At 38.8% G+C, this 17,614-nt stretch overlaps 1 protein-coding gene and 1 long non-coding RNA gene across 8 annotated transcripts in view; one reads left to right on the forward strand and one right to left on the reverse strand.

Annotated features, from left to right (window-relative positions):
* Nucleotides 1-2,075: 2,075 nt before the first annotated feature.
* On the forward strand, nucleotides 2,076-10,664 carry LOC135099088 (uncharacterized). Of its 2 annotated transcripts, XR_010267623.1 has the most exons (4): nucleotides 2,076-2,200; nucleotides 3,479-3,552; nucleotides 6,395-6,568; nucleotides 9,990-10,664. It is a non-coding gene; the product is annotated as an uncharacterized LOC135099088 (long non-coding RNA). The 2 variants fall into 2 exon arrangements; XR_010267624.1 differs by lacking the exons at nucleotides 2,076-2,200; nucleotides 3,479-3,552 and adding an exon at nucleotides 5,305-5,664.
* A 203-nt stretch (nucleotides 10,665-10,867) lies between these two features.
* The window catches only part of LOC135099083 (cadherin-23-like), an 88,112-nt gene continuing 81,365 nt past the window's right edge, over nucleotides 10,868-17,614 (reverse strand). For 4 of the 6 annotated variants that reach the window (XR_010267616.1, XR_010267619.1, XR_010267617.1 and 1 more), the window contains 6 exons: nucleotides 16,877-17,022; nucleotides 16,437-16,618; nucleotides 15,899-16,122; nucleotides 15,128-15,316; nucleotides 14,218-14,390; nucleotides 10,868-13,169 (listed from right to left, as the gene is read on the reverse strand). Coding sequence is in view for 1 of the 6 variants with exons in the window: in XM_064001488.1 (XP_063857558.1) it covers nucleotides 14,746-14,751; nucleotides 15,128-15,316; nucleotides 15,899-16,122; nucleotides 16,437-16,618; nucleotides 16,877-17,022 (747 nt within the window). In the remaining 5 variants the exon portion in view is untranslated. Of the gene's footprint in view, nucleotides 13,170-14,217; nucleotides 14,391-14,694; nucleotides 14,752-15,127; nucleotides 15,317-15,898; nucleotides 16,123-16,436; nucleotides 16,619-16,876; nucleotides 17,023-17,614 lie in introns of those variants that run through there. The other 2 variants (XR_010267620.1, XM_064001488.1) reach the window with 2 other exon arrangements.

Below are 17,614 nucleotides of genomic sequence, written 5' to 3' on the forward strand. Positions count from 1 at the left end.
AAAAAATAACACTTCTGTGCCTTGATTTAAACAAACAGTGATTTTTAAAGGTGTTTTTTATAGAGTTTTAGTGACAAATTAGCAAGATTTCTACATTCTTAACAGGAGAAACATCTTTGAGAACTAGGCTAATTTCTGTGCCCTTTCTCTTAATTTAAATAAAAAATAACACTTCTGTGCCTTTATTTAAATTGACATAGGTTTTTAAAGGTGTTTTTTATAGAGTTTTAGTGTCAGATTAGCAAGATTTCTGCATTCTTAACAGGAGAAACATCCTTGGGAACTAGGCTAATTTCTGTGCACTTTCTCTTAATCTAAATAAAAAATAACACTTCTGTGCCTTTATTTAAACAAACACTGATTTTTAAAGGTGTTTTTTTATAGAGTTTTAGTGACAAATTAGCAAGATTTCTGCATTCTTAACAGGAGAAACTTCCTTGAGAACTAGACTAATTTCTGTGCACTTTCTCTTAATTTAGATAAAGAATAATACTTCTGTGCCTTGATTTAAATTGACATAGGTTTTTAAAGGTGGTTTTATAGAGTTTTAGTGTCAGATTAGCAAGATTTTTGCATTCTTAACAGGAGAAACATCTTTGAGAACTAGGCTAATTTCTGTGCACTTTCTCTTAATTTAATAGAGAATAATACTTCTGTGCCTTTATTTAAACAAACACTGATTTTTAAAGGTGTTTTTTTATAGAGTTTTAGTGACAAATTAGCAAGATTTCTGCATTCTTAACAGGAGAAACATCCTTGGGAACTAGGCTAATTTCTGTGCATTTTCTCTTAATTTAAATAGAGACTGAGAGGAACTAAAATGACCTTTAATTAGTCTTAACAAGAGGAGACGGAATATAAGCTGAACAAAATAAAAGAAAATAGAAGAATAAGAGAAACAGAATAGTGAAAAGTGTATGAATATGAATAAATGGAAGAATAACACGAAAATATGAAATACTTAGAGTTTTATAGGCACAAATATACGAATATTAATGAGAGGGAAGGCTTTGAGGTGTGTAGCAAGATTTAATAAAAGGAAATAGAGAGAAAAATGAGAAATTTAAAGCAAAGAAACTTCCATTTGTAATCTAGTAGTCATTATAAGAATCAGGAAATGATATTAGATTATAGCCTAAATAACTTTGTGTTTACGAAAGAAATGGTTTTGTGTGTGTGCATGGAAGCATTAAAGAAATATTTTAATAAATAAAACAAACTAATAAAGGTAATATAAGTAATTTTCTCACGTTATGTAATCAGAAAATAACACTAGGTAAATGATAGGCTATACATGTTTGTTGTTTACAAATTAAATGATTTTGTGTGTGTATGTGGGCATGATGGTAACATTTTAATATATAAAACAACTTGATATAACAATTTCGTCATGGTAAATAAAAATAGAATAACTGTAGATGACATTATAAGGTAGATAGGTTTGTGTTTAGATGTTGGCGAAGGAGTGGAGATAGGCTACCCAGTTATATGGTTAACGCCAGCATCCCATAAGTAGTTTTTTTGACATGGTTTCCTGATTATGTAGATGTGGAAGACAGTTGGCAATAGGGAGGCTGGCGAGGGAGAGAGATAAATGGTGTTTGTTAGTAGTTAAAGGGTTAGTAGTCAGTGTTTATCAGCTAGCCTTCACAAGTCTCAAAAAATATAATATAGTCACAAAACTGAGAAATAAACATAATAAAAAGCCAGAATAAACGTTTCTACTGAAAACTGCAATTAAAAACGATTGATTTAGGCAAAATTAAATAAATAAATAAACAAAACTGCTCCACATTCGAAGATGAAATAAATAATCTGATTTTCTTTTTCGAGACACAAAACAGAAGAAAAAACAGAAAAACACACAAGAAAAAAAGAATTAACTCTTAACATTATAAAATATATATAATTATACACACACACAAGAATAAAGCAAATAAATGGATCAAGAATTTTATTAATGAATGACGAGATCAACAAAATAATTAACTCATAAAACAGAACAAAACACAAAACAACCAAAAATTAAATAAACAAAAACTCAAAACAAACATTTATGTGAAAAAAACAACAGTAATAAGCAAATAAATAAAAATAAAATAAATAACCGACGTGGGAGTAGGCTAGTTGGAAGCCGATCGAGTGTAGTGCAGTGGATATATTAATCGCTCTTTAATCTTCGTTATTTCACCTCAAACGGGTAAGTTAGCCGTCAAATTTTATTGTGAAGTGAATGAGGAATGTATGTTGGCAAAATGACAGCGCTGGGAGACGTGACTGTTAAGATATCTGAGATTACATAAGGGCTTCCTTTTGGGAATATTTTTATTATGTTATACAGGATAGGCACCCTCTCTCTCTCTCTCTCTCTCTCCTGATACAAGTCTTTAATTGGTATAAGAGTTATAACAAGGGAGATGTAAGCAAAATATTTAGTATCAGCAACCAGGGTAGAACAAGAAATAACGGGTACAAGCTTAAAAATCTGGGAATAACATGGAAATATTTAGGTATATTTCACAGAGGGACTGCCATCTGTAAGCATGGTCGCTTCTTGCAGCTTCCCTTATTTCTTACGTTCTTAAGGGCTTGAGTGAGTGAGTGTGAGGGTGAGGGGGAAAATTGTGTTTGGTTTTGGTATATGGACATAAGATTTTAGTGAGTGCTCTTGTAAGGATAGGGGAGGAGTGCTTTTCGTCTCCATCAAGGGCTAAAGTGATGAGTGCTGGCTTAATAAATTCGTAGGAGATAATATTTTAGTGCTTCTCTTCCCCAACAAAGGTTAATGCGAGGAAATAGTGTTGTGAGTGAGAATAAGGGTGGTAATAAGTGAGTTAAGGGTGGTAATAAATAAGGTAAGGGTGATAAATGAGAATAAGGGTGATATTTCAGTGGTTCTCTTCCCCAACAAGGGTTAATGCGAAGAAAGAGTGTTGTGAGTGAGAATAAGGGAGGAAAGTGAGGTAAGGGTGATAATAAGTGAGAATAAGGGTGATATTTTAGTGATTTTCTTCCCCAACAAAGGTTAAGGTGTTGAAAGTGTGTTGTGAGTGTGAGGTGAGTGTGAAAGCTGTGTGCCTTGCCTTGCTATGGGTTTATACATCTCTCATAACACTTCCCTGCCAGACCACCTCTGTGTGTGTGTGTGTGTGTGTGTGTGTGTGTGTGTGTGTGTGTTATATATAAAATGTAAATAAATAACTGCATTTCTACTGTACTGATGGGAGAAACACACTTTTAAAAGGCACTATTCAAAGTGGCACAGGTTTTTTAAAGATGTTTTTTTTTTATGGTTTTAGTGACAAATTAACATTCCTACATTACTAACAGGAGAATCACTCACGAAAACCTCTGCTAATCATCTTTGTGGTCTTTGCAATCAATTGAGAGAGAGAGAGAGAGAGAGAGAGAGTGTGTGTCAGCTAAAACCAATTCAACTTGATACGAGTGAAAATCTATTGATCTTCCATTCCCACAGAACTGTCAGCCTAACCACAGAGTACTGGAGATTGTGTTCTGCATTGCCAGCCGGCACAAGCGGTGACAGGCAAGGCATGTGAGGTGTCTCACAGCTTTACTAACTTATGCAGGGTACTGGCAATGCAATGCTATGCCCACAACACTCATTCACTTTATTCTTCTTTTTCCTCCTCCTTCTCCTTATTCCTCCTCCTCCTTCTCGTCCTCCTTCTTATTCCTCCTCCTCCTCCTCCTCCTCCTCCTCCTCCTCCTCCTCCTCCTCCTCCTCCTCCTCCTCCTCCTCCTCCTCCTCCTTATTCCTCCTCCTCCTTCTCGTCCTCCTTCTTATTCCTCCTCCTCCTCCTCCTCCTCCTCCTCCTCCTCCTCTCCTCCTCCTTATTCCTCCTCCTCCTTCTCGTCCTCCTTCTTATTCCTCCTCCTCCTCCTCCTCCTCCTCCTCCTCCTCCTCCTCCTCCTCCTCCTCCTCCTCCTCCTCCTCCTCCTCCTCCTCCTCTACCTCCCTCCCTCCTCCTTATTTCTCCTCCCTCCTTCTCGTCCTCCTTCTTATTCCTCCTCCTCCTCCTCCCCTCCTCCTCCTCCTCCTCCTCCTCCTCCTCCTCCTCCTCCTCCTCCTCCTCCTCCTCCTTATTTCTCCTCCTCCTTCTCGTCCTCCTTCTTATTCCTCCTCCTCCTCCTCCTCCTCCTCCTCCTCCTCCTCCTCCTCCTCCTCCTCCTCCTCCTCCTCCTCCTCCTCCTCCTTATTCCTCCTCCTCCTTCTCGTCCTCCTTCTTATTCCTCCTCCTCCTCCTCCTCCTCCTCTCCTCCTCCTCCTCCTCCTCCTCCTCCTCCTCCTCCTCCTCCTCCTCCTCCTCCTCCTCCTTATTCCTCCTCCTCCTTCTCGTCCTCCTTCTTATTCCTCCTCCTCCTCCTCCTCCTCCTCCTCCTCCTCCTCCTCCTCCTCCTCCTCCTCCTCCTCCTCGTACTAGCTTATTGGCTAAATGACTTGTGGCTTATTGAGGCTTATTGGTGGACTGGCTTAGTGAGGCTTATCGTGTGACTGGCCAATGGGGTGAGATTTTATCTTGGCCACAACACTTATAAAAGAAGAATTACCAAAGATGGAATGTTATCACAACATCTGCCCTCTGACATCACATTATAAGTCATTGCTGATAGGTATATTAACTGTACTGTTTTCTCATCCTAGTTCAGGAGTTAGTATCTTATCATTCTCTCTCTCTCTCTCTCTCTCTCTCTCTCCTCTCTCTCTCTCTCTCTCTCTCTCTCTCTCTCTCTCTCTCTCTCTCTCTCTCTCGTCTCTCTCTCTCCTCTCTCTCTCTCCTCTCTCTCTCTCTCTCTCTCTCTCTCTCTCGCTCGCTTTACGCTGATGACGTAAAGAAACTAATTGTGTCTATATTTTCCTAAGTTTTAACAAGTATATTTAAATACTTTATTTATCTTATATAATGGTACAGTCAATGGTTATCATTGAAACACTTTATATAAGCACACACTATCTTTATGATCTTGGTTGAAAATAATGAAAATATGGAAAGTACGTATCTCAAAGTTCTCAGTCTCAGGGTGAGACGAAACTTTCTTTCAAAACAAGGGCACCAAAAGTGGTCAGTGAACAAGTATGCTGATTATTCAAGAACACCTTTTCAACATATCACTCCTAATACCAGTGTTGGACATTCTCATACTGATCTTCATAAAAGGTGTCTCCAGGCATTCTGTATTATATCCAAAGCATATTTAACATGGTAGATTTTTTTCACAATTTTCTCAGCTATTGCTGGTTGTAGATTGTTATGTTGGCCTGCTGATACTTGTGTGTGTGGAATATTTGTCTTCTCATGTTAATTATCAGGGAGTTGCTGTACTTTCTGTACTTAACTCCATGGATAAATCACTTGTCATACTTCAGAGAATGACTGGTAATGAAATATTTTCATATTCACAACATTCTAATCTGTCTTTGTTTCACAGTGGGTGTAGTTATGCTGTTGTGGCCGAAGCCGGGTTTGCGGTCTTGGGCTTGCGCCCGTTCGGCTTCCTGCTGGACACAGTGCCACGACAGCATATCTGTGCCTGCTGTGAAACAAAGAGAGATGAGGGAACGTGAGGCATCTCCTTCCAGTGGAATGTTGTTAATTCAAACCAAGGATGTAAAGCATGTGTGAATTCAAAAGGAAGAGAGTGGTATGGAAGTTGGAAGATTTTCAGAGGATCTCTCATCCCCAAAACTGTGATACAGTATTTTTGTGAAAGCTGAATGTCAGAGAATTTCATTGACATGATGTTTCATTAACACAAAAGAAAATGTGATCAGAATTGGCCTCAAGAGAAACACAATGGGTGCACTTCATACTGTACTTACAAGCTCTTGTGTTGCCACAAGGTGACAGTATTATCATTCACTGAAAAGTGTTTCATTAGTACAGGAAGTAAAAAAAAAATTAAATTAAATAATACTACATGAGATGCCAATTACACTGCATTAAAATATGCAAAGCTAGTATGCTTCAATAACAGACAAAACATGAAGATAAAAAAAAAAAAAAAGTGAAAAGATTAGACCTTGATTTTTGGAGGGCTTGCTTTTAAGCATTACATGCTTGAATACACTGAAAACTTGTTTCTTAGATATGCTGTCATGAAATGGAGATGTAATATTTCTATTGTGATATGCTGTCAAACATAATATATATGTCTTTATTACACTCTGACATTTCTCCTTACAATGTATCATTACATTTTAACCATACATAGTTACCGTCAAATATGATATATGTACTTGCCTTTATTACACTTATGACATTTCTTGCATACAATACTACATTTTGACTGTACATATTTACCATCTTGAAAATTCTCCTAATAAAAGTGCACTCCTTTCATCAGTGATCCATTAAACAAGCCTTTCTTGCAGGATGAGAGTACAGGCTGCAGGCACGGAGTGTTTGACGAGGCAGTTATCGCCACAGCACTTAGGGAAGTACTGAAGGGCCTTGAGTATTTCCACAACAACGGACAAATCCACAGGTATCACCCGGAGGCAGAGTCTGCGTGCCGAGGACGGCATTGTTTACCCATCAGTGAATAGGTACTGGATGTTAGCTGAATAGTTGTCATCTTGTCTCTTGGCTGGAGTGCAAGGCTAGCAGTCTTACCCTCCTGTGTGTGTGTGTGTGTGTGTGTGTGTGTGTGTGTATTTACCTAGTTGTATTGTACAGGGCATGAGCCTAAGCTGTGTGCGTGTGTGCGTGCATGCGCACTTAGTCTAAGAGACCAGATATGGTCTCATCACATCCTAAGGGGCAATCAAGATACATGTTGTAAGAAATAACCAGATGCTTGCAAAAATATTAGCAACGGAAAACATTCAACATCTCTTTCTTTGTGTTTGATGTTGTCAGCATTTAGGTGGATGTTGAGGCAGCTCAATGTGGTACAAAGTAATGGAGATTGTGTGTGTGTGAGTGGGTACATCAAATTCCCTTTGAAACACTAACAAAAACATGGTGTATCTCTCCTCACACACAGGGAGGGTTTGGATATTTTGTCAAAAACAGCTTGCTTTGAGTCCTCAGTAGTACAACTCTGTATGCCTCTGTTACGCTAAACTAAATGGCACTAAACTCACATCCTTTGTATTGAAAATGCAATAAGATTAAAATCTCTTGGTTGAGAGATTTTGGTGTGGCAAGATTAAGAAGAGGCAGGAGTGTGCTGTTTCCAGATGACTGCATCAGTGTAGGAGGCTGTTACCTTTTCACCTGTTCTCCATCCTAATCTATTTACACTTGTTTCCTTAACTTGAGTTCCTTATCTCTCATGCATTCTTTCCTGCCCCTCCTCCTCCTCCTCCTCCTCCTCCTCCTCCTCCTCCTCCTTGTTCTTCTTGTTCTTGTTCTTTTTCCTCTTCCTCCTCCTCCTCCTACTTATTCCTCCTCCTCCTCCTCCTCCTCCTGCTGGCTTATTGGCTAAATGACTTGTGGCAATATATAAATTCATTGTCTCTCTTTCTCTCTCCTCCTCCTCCTCCTCCTCCTCCTCCTCCTCATTCTTCTTCTTTAATCCTTTGAGAGAGAGAGAGAGAGAGAGAGAGAGAGAGAGAGAGAGAGAGAGAGAGAGAGAGAGAGAGGGGGGCAGGGGGAGGGAAGATTAACCAGAAAGAATTTTAATTAAGTGAAAGAGAGAGAGAGAGAGAGAGAGAGAGAGAGAGAGAGAGAGAGAGAGAGAGAGAGATCTAGTTATAATTTCAACTTTCAATATATATTATTTATATGAATTACAAATACACATACTTCTTCTCCTCCTCCTCCTCCTCCTCCTCCTCCTCCTCCTCCTCCTCCTCCTCCTCCTCCTCCTCCTTATTCTTCTTCTTCTTCTTCTTCTTCTTCTTCTTCTTCTTCTTCTTCTTCTTCTTCTTCTTCTTCTTTTTCCTCCTCCTCCTCCTCCTCCTCCTCCTCCTCTCATCATCATCATCATCAGCATCAACTGAGAAAACTTGATATTAGAGAAACTTTCAGAGAGAGAGAGAGAGAGAGAGAGAGAGAGAGAGAGAGAGAGCATCTATATGAAGAGCTGTCTTTAATTCCCCTCGACCTCTTTGTGAGAGTGTGTGTGTCTTCTTCTTCTTCTTCTTCTTCTTCTTCTTCTTCTTCTTCTTCTTCTTAATCCCTCTTCCTTTCTTTCTTTCTTTTTTTTCTTTTTTCTTTCTTTTTCTTTCCTTCTCTCTTCTTCTTCTTCTTCTTATATATATATTCTTCTTATATATATTCTTACTTCTTTTCCTCGTTACTCTTCACTATTGTACACTTCACTTGTACAAAGCTAGCAGCTGGGGGATGAGAAAAACTGGTGGAGAACACTCAGAACACCTAACTTCATAGAAACTGTTTTAGCTAGAGATGAGATGAAGAGTTTCTAGTTCAGATTATAACTGAAGGGCAGACTGAGGATGTTCAGTAGAAGAGGGGGATGGTTGAGTGTCACTGAAGAAGAGGGGATAGTTGCCTGGAAGGTTGTGTCGAGTTGATAGATGGAAGAATTAAGTCTTTGGTGCATTGAACAATGCTAGGTTTGCTCGGTCACAATCAGAAATTTTAGAGAGTTGAGAAGTCAGGCATTCTGTGGCTTCCTTGTGAGAATTGTTTACTTCCTGAAGGGTTCGATGTCTACAAAAAAGACATGGAAAAGTGCAAGGTGGTATCATCAGTGTAGGAATGGATAGGACAAGAAGTTTGGTTTAGAAGATCATTAACAAAAAATAAGAAGAGAGTGAGTGACAGGACAGAACCCTGAGAAACACCACTGTTAATAGATTTAGAAGAACAGTGACTGTCTACCACAGCAGCAATAGAATGATCAGAAAGGAAACTTGAGATGAAGTTACAGAGAGAAGGATAGAAGCCATAGGAGGATAGTTTGGAAATCAAAGCTTTATGCCAGACTCTATTAAAAGCTTTTGATATGCACAAGCCAACAGCAGCAAGTTTCACCAATATCCCTAAAAGAGGATGACCAAGACTCAGTAGGGAACTCCATAAGATCACCAGTAGAGTGGCCTAGACAGAACCCATACTGGCAATCAGATAGAAGGTTGTGAAATAATAGATGTTTATGAATCTTCCTGTTGAGAATAGATTCAAAACTTTGGAGAGGTAGGAAATTACAGCAATAGGACGATAATTTGAAGGATTAGAATGGTCACCCTTTTTAGGAACAGGCTGAATTTTGGCAAACTTCCAGCAAGAAGGAAAGGTAGATATTGATAGACAAATTTGGAAGAGTTTGATTAGGCAAGGTGCAAGCACAGAGGCACAGTTTCAGAAAACAATGGGAGGGACTCCATCAGGTTTGTAAGCTCTCTGAGGGTTAAGGCTAGCCAGGGCATGGAAAACATCACTGCAAGGGATTTTCATAGGTAGCGTGAAGTAATCGGAGGATGGAGGAGACGGAGGAACAGACCCTGAATTATCCAAGGTAGAGTTTTTAGCAAAGGTTTGAGTGAAGAGTTCAGCTTTAGAAATAGATGAGATGGCAGTAGTGCCATGAAGAAGCAAAGTTATTGGAGATGTTTTTGGCTAGGTGCAAGAAATTACAAGGGGAGTTAGATCTTGAAAGATTTTGACACTCTTTTAATGAAGAACACACACTTGTTTAGGTCATGCTGATACAGGTTAGGAATTTAATGGGACAGACTTGACTATTTTACAATTTTAATGTGTATGTATATATATAGACCTTAATTATCAATATAATATACAACTAAATCTTGATTAGTAAAATATATTTTCTAAAACCCCCTGAAATAACCACTTAAACTTTTTTGGGGGGGATTTAAGAGTTTTTTTTCAGGGGGGGGGCATTAATGCTAAGCCTGGAGGCAGGAGGGTGACAGTGGAGTTTTTAAGCTGGTAAATGGCTTTCTGGGTCAACACAAGATCAGCTGCCATATATATCACTAACACTCCCTGCTGCAGCTATGCCAATGAATGTGCTTTTTCTTTCATTTTCAGCTCCTGGTGACCTATGGTAAAGCACAGCAACAAAACTGTAAGCATCCAAAATTAGTCAATGATGGGTCGCGTGAAGCCTGATGGAGTCGTCAGTTATGGATGCTGCTTCCGTGGCAGCTGGACCAGCACTGGTGTTGGATGTGTATGAACAGCTACACAAGCGTCTCAGCTGCTGTGAGATGTATGATGACTGTGTTCTAGCACATGATGGATATGCAACTCAAATATATCCACATTTTTTCCATATGTGCTTTTCACCTGCATTTTTGCTGTATAGATTTCTTTTGTGGTGACTACAGTCAGCTCGCCACTAATGTGCAGTATTCTGATGCAAATCACGTATACTGCCTGGGATCAGCTTGCTTGCGAGTCGTACCCTAACGGAATTTAAAGCCTACTGCATGGATGGTCCGCAACAAATTGTAAAAATGTCTGTAACACTGATATCGAGGTAGCAAGTGCAGTTCCAATCCCAACATCACTAGCACTATACACAGTGATGCAAGTTTGGTGAGAAGAATGAGCTGTAACTGCTGCAGCTGCCACCATTGATAGTGACATCAACAGTGAGCATTCATCAGCTGTTTGTGTAAACAGTGGCTCAGTGTGGTCTTTTAATGAATGTTTGTGTACTGTATAAGTCTTAATTCATTATTTAAAAAAATATTTTTACAACTCCTATGTTTGTATTACCTTCAGTTGTATCCATGAACAATCTGAATGCTATAAGTAGTTTGGAAATATTTAAATTCTTGAGGGTTGTCTCACACAGGCTGGAACCATAGTCTTTTTTTGCCATTGCTTTCATTAAAACTCTAAAGTAAATCACATCTAATCTAATCTAATGAACCTACCCCATGGTGTCAAAAGAGCATCCCTTCAGCTGCATCTTTATTATTTCCAGGAAAAAAAAGTGCAGAGATTAGGAGTATAAATGTCCTAAAACTGAACTTGGGACCTGACAGTCATCATGGTCTCAATGTCTAAGGTGTCATCCTTGTGTTCTCTCAGTGAGAGGTTCAATCCCTGGCTGGCTACAACTTGTCATGGCTAAAGACTTATCTCATCTTGAGATCAATTTCTCATTGTTTCCATAGAATGAATGTCCATGTGGGGAGCATGACACAAGTCACAAGGGTTGGTACCAAATCTGATGAGTAGGGCAGCTGCAAAGGGATAATCATGCATCTGAGAAGCCCATGCATTATAAGAGATAATATGTAAGAGAGGGTGCATCATCATCATCATCATCATCATGGAGCATCCATTTAGCCTTGCACCACATTTCAAGCCATATCTGCCAAAATTAATGTCCTCAGATGCCTCAAAACACTTGAGTAGAACTGGCAGTTGATGATCTTTTTTGGGGGATGAATTCATGATGAACTATCCTATGAATCTCAAAGACATTGAATAAAAATGCTCTTAGTGGTTTTCCAGACCTGAACCATGCCCTGCATGGAGATGCTGGACTCTTCTATTGTAAAGACTTGTTTGGGTTAGGGGGTTATACCTGTAAACCCAAATTTTGTTCCCAGAGATGTCCTTTGACATGAAGGTTGGGTCATTCATGGCTGGCTGACAGAATTCCTGACAGACTTTGGCCTGATGCTTCTTCTGTCCATTGTGGAGATGATTCTGCACAAACAGTAGATGCTTGACATGCTTAGAGAACAACACTTCCAGAATAAGTTTCAGGGGTGACAACAGTGCTGAATGTGCTGCTGTATTGCTGCTCAAATGGACTATTTTCAAAGAGATGGTGCCCAAATGCAAATTAAGTAAGTGCTGTAGGTAAAAGGAATTTTTTCATACCAACTGTTTATTTGTCAAAATATAGTGTAGACTATCTTTTATGCTCCAAGCACACATATGTTAGCACATAAACACATCACTGAAAAGTGTATCAAGCTTCCTTGACAATGCAGCTTCAAGTAAATGAATGACACATGTTATACAATTTTTTCTGCTGATAGTTATAATCATATGAACAGGAACATTCATAATGCTAATATGCTAATCAATATAAATAACCATCTTTATGATATCTATATTCTTATCTTTGTAATGAGATACTTAAACATTAGTTAAGCAGGAAATCTTAAAAAGAGAGACCATTGGTGGTGGCTGAAGCCACTGAACACATGTTTTCTTTTGTCTGGCCATTATGGAACACATACTGGCAATTAGATAGAAAGTTGTCAAGTGATAGATGTTTAAGAATCTTCCTTTTGAGGATAAATTCAAAAACTTCAGATAGGCAGAAAATTAAAGCAACAGGACAGTAGTATGAGGGATTAGAATGGTCACCCTTTTCAGGAACAGGCTGAATGTAGGCAAACTTCCAGCAAGAAGTAATATTATTACATGTTGACACACAGAGTTGAAAGAGTTTGACTTGGCAAGGTGCAAGCACAGAAATGCAGTTTTGAAGAACAAGAGGAGGGACCCCTCCAAGCTTTCCAAGGGTTTAGGGCAGCGAAGGCATGGAAAACATCATTGTGAAGAATTTTACTAGATAGCATCAAGTAGTCATAGGGTGGAGGAGAGGGAGGAACAAGCCTTCAATCAAACTTCCAAATAACAAACTATTAGCAGTGAATTTGTCCACAAGGAAGCAAAAGGAGCAAGCAATCCCTTTGTTTCCTGGAATTCAGTAAGTAGGGAAGTAAATGACTGGATCAAAACTCACACAAAGGCAACCAATTGGAAACCAAGGGAATCAAACATCATCATGACAAAGAACACAAGGAATAGAACTTTCATGGCTAAAGCAACTGAGGAAAAACCAATGTGGTCACTTTTTGACAACCAATTCCTAACTGTCACAAGCCTCACTCCACTACCACACAGGGTCAAAGGTCAATTTTAAGGCCGTATCATTTCAAAGTATAATCACAGAGTCCCACAATAAAAATACAAACACAATCTCTTCAAATCATAATGGATGAACAAACTCACACACACACACACACACACACACACACACACACACACACACACACACACACACACACACACACACACACACACACACACAAGCCAGACATGAACAACACCACCACTGGTCATTGCTTGTTTGAGAGCAGAGATAAAATACTGGACAACTTCTTGACTTGGTAATGCTGTTGTGTCCGCCATCTGAGGTCCATTCCTGCAGTCACCGACAGCTGCACTCAGCTAAGTGGAGGAAAGGAAAGTCTGAGTGTGATGCAGGTGGTGGTGGTGGTGGTGGTGGTGGTGTGGTGTGGTATATTGGTGTTGATAGATGAAAAGAATTAAAGTCAAATGAAATTATCAGAAAAAATAAGAGAAGAAGAGAATGTGGAAGATCTGAGAGACACAACAAGCACAACAGACCATTCAGGGCAAGACAGAACAAAAGGTGTTTTACTGACTATACAACAAGCATGACAGACACAGGACAATGGAGGACAGGCAAGTCTACCCCTTGAAGCACAGCAACGCAGAACAAGGAAAAAAAAGCACAACAGCTTCTCAGTCAGGACAAAACAGAAGAACAGCACACCATTTCTTCCTCTGTGCCAGAAAACATTGTAAAGCAGCCACGTTTCAGACCAGGCCAGGCACAGATGTACTGAACCAATAGCAAACCACAGACACACACAAGCCAACTAACACACAAACATATATTATTTAGAGCCATGCACATAAACAAACACAAATATTAAGCTATGTTGCTTGAATTTTTTTTTTTTTTAGGCATGCAATAAAATTATTAAAGATGCTGTTTGCAAAATACTAAGCACAATAACTATACACAAAAATTTATGATGCATTGGTTAAGACCTGTAGTGTGTGTGTGTGTGTGTGTGTGTGTGTGTGTGTGTGTGTGTGTGTGTGTGTGTGTGTGTGTGTGTGTGTGTGTTTGTAAATACTTTGAATATAACTTTATGTCAAACTTCATTGAATTCACCAAATAAATAAATATTGATAAAATATCAAACTTCCTTTTAACTCCAATAAAAATCCCAATATTAACAAGAAAATCAGGTTAGACTTTCTGGTACATTCTGAAACAAGTCTGGCCACACCTCCACTACTTCCCAAAGCCTCTAGTTGAAGAGACACAGGTTTTCAAGAGAGTTTTTTATGGTTCTTCTGACAGATACACAACATTTCTACAGTATCAACAGGAGAAACTCTCTGTAGCCTCGGAAGACAGTGACTGAGAGCACAGCAACCCTCAACAAATATACATACTCACCGGTCAACTATGAAGGCCACCAGGGTACACAACAGGGCCGTAATGTGCAACTACAGAGGGGCATCTCCAATGGTGGTGGTGGTGGTGGTAGTGGTGGTGGTGGTGGTGGTGGTGGTGGTGGTGGTGGTGGTGGTGGTGGTGAGGGTGGTGGTGGTGGTCACATATCCTGGTATCTGTATAGAAAGAAAGAGATTAGATTCACTGGCTTGAATTATGGAATAGTGAAAGGCTATAAATAAATAAATATAATCCTTTGCTTTGTTGGGTAGCAAGCTGTTTTATAAAAGCAAGTTTCTCATTAGCTTTGACTTTTGTTGAACATGCATGCAAGGTAACAATGTTAAAAGTTGGTAGTGAAAGCAAGTCCTGAAATTTTTGAGAAGGCATGGCAAAATCCTGTTTTCTTTTTGATACAAAACACCACTGCTACATTGTCACCTTAACTGGATCAAACAACTCACCTACTTTCTTAAATACATTCTTTCTCCTTTAGAACAGTTATCTTGGCTATGTAGTCTGTAGTTTTGACTAAACCTGCAAACCCACAAAACCAAACTGTATATAACTGTGTAAATCCAAGCACAGCAGATAACACACATAATACAATTACCATAATAGTGGAGAGAGAGAGAGAGAGAGAGAGAGAGAGAGAGAGAGAGAGAGAGAGAGAGAGAGAGAGAGAGAGAGAGAGAGAGAGAGAGAGAGAGAGAAAGTGGAAACTCATATCATACCAATATTTCATAACATCCTGAGAAACATATAACACAGAGTTTGCAAAACTAAGGATCCTGAAGTAACTCATACCATTGTCAATATTATTATACATTACATACTGCAGCCTTTCCATACCCTACAGTGGATTGTCAATAAATTGGATATTACAAGGAAAATATAAAGTCAAAAGACTCACCTCATAGAGCTTCTGTCTCTCCCTGTCAAGAGGCTTTTGCAGCAATATGGCTCCTGTTGTCTGATCTATGGTGAAGGTCTGCCAGTGTCCCAAAGTGTCTTTTAGGATCCTGTAACGGACTGCTCCATTGATGCCAATGTCCTGATCTGTAGCTCTCACCTGTATCACCAGGCTCCCAACAGTACCATTCTGTAACAAACATATTAAAGTAAATATCCCAAGACTTATCATTAACCAACTACAGTGTAAATTAATCAGTAAAATTACTGGTAAAACTGAATAAGTCTTATTTTATAGTTCAATAATTTACATTATTGTCTACTTAAGTGATAATGATCTCTATTGCAAAATGAGTTTAGAGGAGATGGAGACTGTTCTGTCATGGCTATCACATAGGAAATGCTCTCAGAGGGAGATAAGAGTTAGGATAAAATAGATAGATTTCCTAGATTGTCATGATACTGACAACTTTCTTGGTTGAAACTGTTACTTTGACATAAAAAAAAAATTAAATTAAAAAATAAAATAAAATCAAAAATAAGTGGAATATATGCATCATTTTCATTCTTTGAATCAATTACAATTATATATATTGGTGACAGTTCATAATTTTAAAGAAAGCAAATCCTTTGGAACTGAAACTTACAATGCAACATATTTTGTGTATCTTAATCCAAATTTTCTCCTATGAAATTACATAAAAACTTATTGTTTGTCAAGATTATAAGGATAGATGCACAAAAAGACATAAAGGCAGCGCAGTATACAAACCTCTGGCACTTTGATTGTAACATTTTCAGATGGAGAGACAAACTGTGGAGCATGGTCATTCAAGTCTAGTACACATATATTAATATGAGACAAAACAGAGTTTGGTGGGAATCCTCTGTCTTGTGCTTGAACCTCCAATGAATAGTTTCCATAATGGCCAACAAGGGGCTTGGCAGCAAATATTTCAGCTGCTGTTTTTTCTATATTGCGGATCTCAAACGGACCTGAAATATAAAACATGATGTGATGAGTGTTGCAGAGCATAGCCTAAAGGATGTACATTTCATTTGCACATCATTCAATTTGTAAAATATTATATTTCAAAGTTATCATCACCCAAAGCAGAGGTAAGGCTAACTGGCATGTGTAAATAATCTAAACCATACAATAGTATCTGAAAATAACAAGACACTGATGGGGTTTTAACATGTTTCTTGTAAATTCTACACACCAGCCTTCACAATGAAACTGTCTCCTTATCCACACAACTTTGATACAATGCCACAAGAAATTTTAAATAGAATGTACAAAACCTTACCTTTCTCATTTCCACCTTCAATGGAAAAAAGGATCCTGCCATTGGGTGAGTTTATGTCATCACCATCAGTGGCATGCACCACAGTGATGGTTTCCCGAGGCTGGTGAAACTCGGTAATCATGGTGCAGTCTTCCCGCTCCTCAAACACAGGCACTTCATCATTGATGTCAGCAACTGTCACACTGAAATAGCAGCAAGTAATCTATGTCACTCTGATTATAATATTCCCTGCTACAATGATATATTCTATATAGGAGATACAAATAACAGACCATAATACCATAGGACAACATATCATAGGGAGCAACTGCACTATCTGAAATTATACTAAACATCTTATTTACTCTAAACATTTAGTCATGACAAATGAGACATGGAAAATAAAAAAGCAACACACACACACACACACACACACACACACACACAAGTATTTAACTCACCCAAGCTGCATGAAGGCATTCCTGGATTCCCCAGTTGCATACCCAAACTGGTAGTTGTCCCAAGCCTCAATGAGGAGGTTGAAGGTGCTCCTCTCTTCCCGGTTGAGAGCAGAGGCCACAGTAATAACCCCAGTGTCTGGATCAATCTATGAACAAAGTACATGTAAGAATCTGTCTATAACACCTCACTGCAATACTTCACTCACATTCTCAATACAATAAAGAATTATTTCATCATGGGTGTGCACTTGATGAAAACAAACAGTTTTCGGCAGTCAGAAGTAATCCTGAGTCACCTGTGGCTCTTTCAATGACCCAAAACACCATCATTACTGCACAACTGCATTTTTCCAGTAACTTTACTCAGCAGCAAGATGTCCAAGTGTTATTCATTTTTTCAATAAGTAGGTTGCTCCTCTCTGTGTCCCTCTGTAAGGCTTCCCTCACTAGATCAATGACAAAGAGAATACCTGCATGGTCTAAACAGTATCTTCTGATTAGTTCTGTGTCATCAAGTTCATTCAGTATATACATCCTTTCTGGATAAATAATTTGTAAGCTGCTAAGAAAGTGTAGATGAGTGTCTGAGAACTGATTAATCCATTTTACATTGATTCCTATGGGGCAAATAGTTTTGGTTTTCAAACACTTTGGATTTCAAATGGCATTCAGGAACGAATAAGTTCAAGAACCAAGATTCCACAAGAACTCATTTTACTTAAAAGTCCCAGTCACATC

This window comes from Scylla paramamosain, unplaced genomic scaffold (assembly GCF_035594125.1).
Source record: "Scylla paramamosain isolate STU-SP2022 unplaced genomic scaffold, ASM3559412v1 Contig101, whole genome shotgun sequence".
Taxonomy (NCBI): Eukaryota; Metazoa; Arthropoda; class Malacostraca; order Decapoda; family Portunidae; genus Scylla; species Scylla paramamosain.